The sequence below is a fragment of the Rosa rugosa genome, chromosome 7 (genome assembly GCF_958449725.1).
Source record: "Rosa rugosa chromosome 7, drRosRugo1.1, whole genome shotgun sequence".
NCBI lineage: Eukaryota > Viridiplantae > Streptophyta > Magnoliopsida > Rosales > Rosaceae > Rosa > Rosa rugosa.
In genome coordinates this window covers 39935181-39943604 of record NC_084826.1, presented here as the reverse complement: position 1 = coordinate 39943604, position 8424 = coordinate 39935181, and the positions used below count along the sequence as shown (strand labels likewise).

At 34.3% G+C, this 8424-nt stretch overlaps 1 protein-coding gene across 7 annotated transcripts; it reads right to left on the bottom strand.

The window, feature by feature from the left end:
* Nucleotides 1-1924: 1924 nt before the first annotated feature.
* Nucleotides 1925-6381, bottom strand: LOC133722027 (glutamate dehydrogenase 1). 7 transcript variants are annotated; one of them, XM_062148821.1, is made up of 8 exons: nt 6215-6381; nt 3784-4038; nt 3417-3713; nt 3202-3318; nt 2881-3134; nt 2700-2775; nt 2496-2582; nt 1925-2343 (listed from the first exon to the last, which is right to left on the bottom strand). In XM_062148821.1, the coding sequence occupies exons 2-8, from the start codon at nt 4003-4005 to the stop codon at nt 2158-2160; spliced, it is 1239 nt and encodes a 412-aa protein (XP_062004805.1). In that variant the 5' UTR covers nt 4006-4038; nt 6215-6381; the 3' UTR covers nt 1925-2157. The 7 variants fall into 7 exon arrangements, with proteins under 7 accessions (XP_062004805.1, XP_062004808.1, XP_062004803.1 ...); XM_062148824.1 differs by having other exon boundaries at nt 3784-4022; XM_062148819.1 differs by having other exon boundaries at nt 6219-6381.
* Nucleotides 6382-8424: the final 2043 nt, after the last annotated feature.

Below are 8424 nucleotides of genomic sequence, written 5' to 3'. Positions count from 1 at the left end.
AAATTTTTAAATACTAAATTTATTCACTAAACCTCACTAAAGTTCCTCAAATAACCTCACTCATAAACAAATTATTATCTTTAAAATAAAAAACTTAGTCATTTGAATGATTTAATTACTCTATAAATCTTAACTACATATACATACCTTAATCAAACAACATGCATAAATCGCTTTTCCAATAAAATAAAATAAATCAAACACAAGGTATTGATTTTCAAAATTAATTTCTAATCAATAAGAAAATAACATGAACTATTATGTGGTTTTTTTAAATTTTTTTTCTTCTATTTTAGCTGTTAAAGACAATGAAGAAATCATTTTTTCTTAATGTTTATTTATTTTCTCTACTTTTTGTATCTCATGATTAATTATTATTATATATATATATATATATATATATATATATATATATATATTTATAACTGCTACTTTTTTTTTTTTTTTTTTACAAATATAATGGATAGACTTAGATTCAGGTCATAAATTATAATAGGATTTATTTTGTTTTCCCTCACCAATATGTGTTCAACATATATATCAATATATCATACATTTTTATGTCACATTATCTTAATCATATTTTTAATTCTTATTAAATATATATGAATGCTTTAATGAGTATGTAGTGAATTGGAAAATGAAAATAGATAAGGGAAATAATAAAGAATACAATCTAATATTATTGAATTGGAAAGTCTACATAAAATAAATTAATATAATATTTTCTTAGTATAATTATTGTCTTTAATAGTCATTTTATAGTAGGTTATATATGTCATTTAATAATTCATAATAGAGTGAGGTCAAGTGAGCAGATTTGGAGGTCCCAATAGAAACACTCATATCTTATCCGTTAAAATCTCGTAATAAATTTATCTCAAGGATATTTTGGTCAAATTACTAAAAATTAAACTTTTTTTCTTTCTCTCTTTTCCTTTTTCGGCTTTTTATTTGTTTCTTTCTTTTATTGTCTCTTTGATCTGCGCATGGAGCCATGGACCAAATTTTCAGAAACCCATTATAAGATCATTAAATCAAAAATCATATCCTGATAAATGGCATCAAAAAGAAGAATCTAAACATGCAAATTTGATCCTGGTAGTGCCTTCTTTTTTTATTTTCTTCGATTTGTGCTTACATATGCAAATTTGAAGCTATCTTTCTTTTTCAATGGTGTTCACTTGGTCAGTGACCAAAATGCTCAACCATCCTTGGACGAAAATCCAAATGTTAAACACAAAACAACTCAACTCAAAAATAATTCTTTCCACCATTGGATTTACATCCAAAGGTGGTTGAGTATAGTTTATTTGGTCAGTTACTAACCAGGTAAACATGCTGGTCTTTCCTTTTAGCATCTCAACATACTCTTATTGAAAAGATTTGATATACTTCTTTAGTTGCAACTTGCAAGCTCATTAGATGTTATTTTGGAACTTGCTACTTGTATTTAGGATGTATTGAACTTCTCTAACATATTTATCTGCTATGTCCTTATGTGAATTATGATCATCCAGTCGCTAACAGTTATAAAAGAATGTATGTAAAAGTTAGCGGTGTTTATGATTCAGCTATTTTGAGGGAGTTTAAAGTGCTTGAATCTTTATTGTCATCCAAACTTGTAGTGGACTTTACAGGCATGAGGAAGAAAGGAGTGTCAAGGTTGGGCAGCTCAAATTAAGTCCACTACAAGTTTGGATGACAATAAAGACACTTGGTGCAGCGGAACATTCAAATGAAGCTATAGTCTTATTCTTTCTTACTGTCATCAATATTCTTATCTGTATTTTTGCCCTGCAATGCGTATAGGGACATGAAAAATGGGCCTATTATTACTGATTGATGTCTGTATAATGCACACATGGGAGAATTTGTTCACTGAAGTGTCAAATGTAAGCCAATGTTTCTGTATGAAATCATGTACTGAAATTGAGGGATCGTTTGAAACCAGAATTAACGATAGTCAAAACACAGGCAGATGCAACACTACCAAAAATAGTAAGTAAGGGAACTTTTGTTGAAGAAAACAAAAGCAGCAATATCAATTACTAAACATGCATTAATGAAACTACTCGAGTGACTCTCATCAGAGAAGAACCTCATCATAATCCTTATTCAATGTGGCAGCATTACTGGGAGGTGGTGGTCGGTCCATTAGGCTTCCCATCCCCTGAGGACAGTAGCCCGTGCAACGCGGTTAACTCCGAGAGTGAAGGCTCCCATCCGGAGGTCACAGTTGTGGGTTTTGCACATCTCCTTGACATTTTTGAAGCCTTTAGTCATGTAAGTCCTCAGCTCATTATTCACTTTTTCTTCATCCCACAGGAAACCTTGGATGTTCTGCAAATCATTGGCACATTCATTTCAAGTTGCAAAGAACCCACCAGAAAGAGTTGCTCATTAATCAATAACCATATATATCTCTACAAATTAATTTGACAGCATGATCGAGAAGAATTCTTTTGTCAATGAATATGATTGGATATAACTACCTGCACCCATTCGAAGTAACTAACAGTGACTCCTCCAGAGTTTGCATATATATCAGGAAGAATAACAACACCTTTCTTTGACAAGATCTACAAACATAGGAAAACATCTCAATACAAAGATTGCTGGTTCAAGTTAATATATTAGTTCCAGGCAACTCAAAGTAATATGTAATAATTGAATCAGGCAGATAACTGAGCACTAACCTCATCCGCTTCGGGGTCAGTGGGATGATTAGCTGCTTCGATAATAAATTTGGCTTTTATATCATTTGCATTTTCCCTTGATCCAAAAACAAGATTACAGTCTAGGTTAAATCGCTCTGTGAAGTTGTTTTAGGTGCTTTTGGAAGTCTTGATGGAAAACGAAAATAGTAGGAGTAGGTACCTGTTGATGACACCTCCAAGTGCTGCAGGAATGAGAATGTCACAGTCTTCAGTTAAAATTGAGTGGGAATCTTGTATCGACTCCCCGCCATGGAAGCCCTTGACACCTCTTTGTTCCTTGACATGGTTGAGTAGGCTTGGAATGTCAAGTCCTTGGCTGTTCTTTATAGCTCCACTGATGTCACTCACTGCAACTATTTTCCCACCTTTCTCATGAATGAGTTGGGCAGCCCAGGATCCCACATTCCCAAATCCCTGCATTCAGTTCACTCTGTTAAAGAGAGCCCAAACTCTTCATTGGATCAAGGTATGTAGTTAATACCTGTATAACAAAGCGTTGTCCGGAGATGGTCTTCCCATACTCATTCAGTAAAGCCTCTGTTGCAAAAAGTACTCCTCTTCCAGTTGCTGCATCTCTTCCCAATGATCCACCAAGATCCTTTTTTTTATTTTTTTATTTCCAACAAACACGAAGAATGAAATAAATTTAATCTCTCTCTAATATTCACCAAGGAAATCATTCACACACACACTTACAGTAGGTTTCCCAGTGACAACTGCAGGTGAGTAGCCATGGAATTTGGAGTACTCATCAAGTATCCAAGCCATGGTCTGTGGACCAGTGCCCATATCTGGTGCTGGAACATCAGTGTGGATTCCAATAAGATCATGAATCTTTTGGGTGAAAACTCTGGTGAGTCTCTCAAGCTCTGAAATACTGAGCTTCCCTGGATCACATCCTATCCCACCCTTGGCACCACCATATGGGATGTTAGCTACCGCCGTCTTCCATGTCATCAGCTGTGCTAAGGCATTCACCTCGTCTGGCTCAACCTATGATATATATCGATCAGTATGTTGGTCAAAATTAAAAGGAAAAGAAACCCAAAAAAAGCTCAAGTACCTCTGGGTGATATCTGATGCCTCCCTTCATGGGGCCTCTAGCATTGTCATGTTGAATTCTGAAGCCAACATATGAAGCCAAACTGCCATCATCTTTGGGGATAGTGCACTCGACCTTGATTTCCCTAAATGGTATGAGTAAACTCTGTTCAAGCTTCGAGTCCAATCCCAACAGTCGAGCAGCCAACTTAAAATTTCTGTTTGTTGCTACTAAAGCGTTCATCTTCCTCGATTACAATCCTGAATTTCTTTCCAACTTAATAAACATATACAAAATACATCAAAATCAGCGAATATGAAATATTGTCATTTCTAACTTCAAAATCTTCAGCTTAAAGATTGCGTAGTGTTCTACGGCAAGCTAAAAAATTGTACGTGATTGCACTTCATGGCACTAGCTAAACACACAGCTATATATAGTTGTCTGTTGATCAAAATCAAGTATGCAACTCATAATTGATTATCACTAATTTTCTCGTACTAAACATGATTAAACATATATTGTGATGACGAATTATTTTGACCGGATATACGACTAGTGAAGTGATAGTGCCACTTTCCAAGAGTAGTGGAATCTATATAAGATGGATCTACTACTACATACTGGAACTGTGATACTGGAATTCATATTAAACAAGTGACTGCATCTAATTAAATCTCCTTTGTTGGCTTCTGGATTTTATTAAATCTCATTTGTTGGTCCCCTGGCAACTTCGTATTAGCTGGCTCAATTGCTTGTTCAAGATTTCTCAAATGACTTTTCGTGTATCTCATATTTTTCGTGAAGGTAATAAGGTAGCTGATGCTTTGGCGAATTATGGTACGACTGCTCCTAATATGGTGTGGTGGGATGCTCCACCATCTTTTCTTTTATCGCATTGTCAGAGTGACCAATTGGGTTTTCCCCAATTTCGGTTACGATAGCTTATTTCTTTTCGTTGCTCTTGTAGGGAGGTTTGGTTTGGTCCCCCTCCTATGTTCCTTTTTTTCTTCTTACTCTTTTAAAAAAAAAAGGGAACAACTTCCCAAATACATGGTCTCTATATATATAATGGTTACTGATGGAGGACTTTGCAAACTAATTAAGCTAGGTGAAGAGGGACTAAATATCCCTATATTACTCAGTGGTTAGAGCACTTACTACCTAAGATCGAGGTCATGGGTTCGAGTCACTATGGGGGTAGGAGTGAAATCCTTTGATCCTCTTTAAAAAAAAAAAAATATATCCCTATATTACTTTTCTACTACATTTTCGTGCTGTGAATTGAAGTTTTACAGTGATGATGGAAATCCTTTTTAGAACGATTTTTTTTTTTTTTAGAACGAAATTTACTTTATTTAAAATTAATGTTTGTCATATTGAATCATAGGTTGAGCTAGCTTATGGATCTTTAGATGAGCCTAACCAATTTAAGCTATATATACGAATTTTGCATACAAAAGGAGAAGCACGTAGTACGTCTTACGTACCTAATTGTTAATTAATTTATGAGAATGACTCCGAATGCTTAGGCACAAGAAATTAAAACTTGGGGAAAATTTTGGGAAGAGAGGAAGAACCAAAAAAATAACCGTATATGCATATACATATAACACAGTAAATGCACCCCTTAGTACATTTGAAAACCTTCACAAAAAAAAAAAGGAAGAAGAAGAAGAAGTAGGAGCTAGTGAGCCAAACAAGCATGAATTGGATTGTATATCATGATCGATATATAAATAAGGGTAGCTTGAACCATGTAAAATATTTTTGATCCAAAACCCAAAACAAGTAAAATATTAGAGGAAAAACCGGCCAGCTACCTGATTTAGTAATTTGATTTATGACCATATATCCTTTAGAGAGATTAGAGAGCCCTGGCCCCTTAGTTAAGCTAAGCTAAGCGAAGCAAGTTTAGATCCCTTAATTAATTGATCTAGATCCCTAAATATATAAGATATACACATGACCGACTAGCTAACGAATATTGGATACCCATCCCTATGAGGATGACAATACCATCCCCGCCCCATCCCCAATTTGAGAAATCAAATATTAGAGATCCCCGTCTCCGTTACTTTATTAGGATCGAATACCTAATGAGTACCCTACTCGCTGGAGATTTTTGTCATCCCTAGCTAACTCTAACCTTTCATACTTTATGGAGGCAGCGTCACTCTGCTCTTTTTCAACCTTCACTTTGATTTTTCTGCTTTTCTTAAAGAAATATTCCTTGTTTAAATATTTCCTATACGTCAACTCTTTTTATTGATGCTTTTATACGTCAACTTTTGTCACCTTGCTAAGCTAGTCCATCTGATGGAAGCAAAACAAAATGCACTATAATTAGAGAAGTTAACATCGATCTCTCCGGAATAATTAGACAAGTTACGTAATATAACTTTAACTGAGGAACAGTTGCTATTAAGAAATGTATGGAACAAAAACGTACGTACAGTTGCTGATGGATCGATGAATTCGACCGAGATCAACGGCGCAGCGAAGAAGCAGATGGATGAATTCAATTGTATATACCTAGCTATCTGCAGAGATGGATGAAAACAGTTGTTTTGATCGAGTACAATGCAAACTCTCAATGGAATGGAATGGCCGGAATGAGTGAAGAGACACAGAGATATATATGGCCTAAACCCTAAAGCAGCAAAGAAATAAAGGACAAAAGTAGAATCAATTCTCTAAATGAGGAATCCGAGTGGGAGAGCTTTATTGCTTTTCCATCCATTCATCCATCATTAGAATATATACGAGACCAACTAACATGATGCTCGTGCTGTGCCAATTTGTCAATTTGATGTGCGTATGTGAATCCCATATATATTTGAAGTACTGATTCGTATACACAATATTCGTAGGCCACTCTACACACACACACACACACACACACATATATATATATATATATATATTTATATAATTTATGTAATTTATCTCCATTACGAGCTATATAAGCGAAATCTTATATATATATATATTTATATAATTTATGTAATTTATCTCCATTACGAGCTATATAAGCGAAATCAAGAGCAAAATATTAAACGGTACTTTTCATAATTTTTTCTGTTAATTTTTTGTATCGGACTTGCAACGTGACATGTACCATCTTACCTCACCTAGCGGTTACCGCTATTCCTAGATAGTGCTCTGATTTGACAGCACAAGCAGTGCTCTTCCTCCTATCTTTGTGGGTGCGTAATTTCTATTACATTAACAGAACAAGACAAGTTGAACCAAATAATTGAAGGAAGGAAGGCTAGCTAGGACGTGATAAAACATAAACATGAATTTCTTTGCATATCACGACAATTTAATGATCAAAAGAATCTCCATTCACTTGACTAATCAATTTCTCATCCTACTCAACAATTCAATACAGATCCATATAATGGATTCTTTGTAACGTCATATCTTTAATATTTAGACTTGGCAATGCACCGAGGACGTCTCATACTGAGCTTACATAAAATTATATAATCTCTTCTTTTCAAAAAAGAAAAAAAAATTATATAATCTCTTTTCTATTCCTACAAATTATAAATATTTAGATTTTCTTATTTGACGCGGCAATATTTGATACTCTATTATTGGTTATAAACTTGAAAAACAATTGAAAACATGCGTGTGATCTAATGAAAAGTCTCTAATCTCTCAATTTGAATATGACTGTCTAAATTCTCTAATCTCTTAATATTCAATGATAAGATTTTTTTCTTTTTCCCGATGTCTTTTATTCGTGAAGGCGACGGAGTCCAATTCGACAACTAGAAAAGATTGATGAGTGCACATTGAGCATGCAGTCCCACGTATACATCCACTACGGCCTTCACCGGCCCCCTCTATGTATGTATCTATCTTTCAAAAGAAGCTAGCTAGCTATAATGCTTTTTATTTTTCTTCATCTTCTTTTTTGGGTTGCAACATTTATGAACAAACGGAGGAAGGGAATTGATTCTTCCATATAAGTTGAAAAACATCACAATCACAAGTTACTGGTACTATAACCATTATCAAACCGATTTAAATTGAATCGAATATATAAAGTCAAGTTAAACTCATAAAAGGAGACACAGTACAATTTTTCTTTTCTTTAATTTCTTCATTACACTATTATAGTATTATTATCATTAACTGTCGACTAAATTATACGGTTAATCAACCTCCTTTAATTCGGATGGGGCCAAAAATGTTGGTGATGAAATGGAATCACTAAGAAATGTTGGGGAATCTTTGATCAATCAGACTACTCTACGACAAAGAACGCCTCCACTCTACTATGGGAACAAGTTAGATTCCATGATCTATTTGGACTACTACCATGGATTCAATTTCTAATTTTAGTTTAACAAAAAGGGGAAATGATCATTTACCCAATTTCAGCTTAAAAATTGTCCACTTGCTCCACTTACAGTTTTTTTAACCCCATTTACCCAAAACACTCTAAGGGATTATTTCCGAACAATTCTTAGGTTCACCCCTAGGGTGAATGAGCTCATTCACCCTCTCTTGCGATTAACGCATAATAATTTTATAATTTTCTAATCCAACCATTCATGTTGTATAACGTAATATAAAGATTAGCTCTGTAAAAAATCAATCAAATTGAAGACCTTTTAGTTATTCATTTCTATGAAATACATGGAC

Bases quoted from the DNA above. Each gene is read 5' to 3' on its own strand.
- LOC133722027 (XM_062148821.1), bottom strand. From the start codon at position 4,005: ATGAACGCTTTAGTAGCAACAAACAGAAATTTTAAGTTGGCTGCTCGA. The intron at 3,319-3,416 runs GTAAGTGTGTGT...AATAAAAAAAAG, and splicing joins TTGTCACTGGGAAACCTACT to GATCTTGGTGGATCATTGGG. The intron at 2,583-2,699 runs GTTAGTGCTCAG...CTATGTTTGTAG, and splicing joins CTGACCCCGAAGCGGATGAG to ATCTTGTCAAAGAAAGGTGT.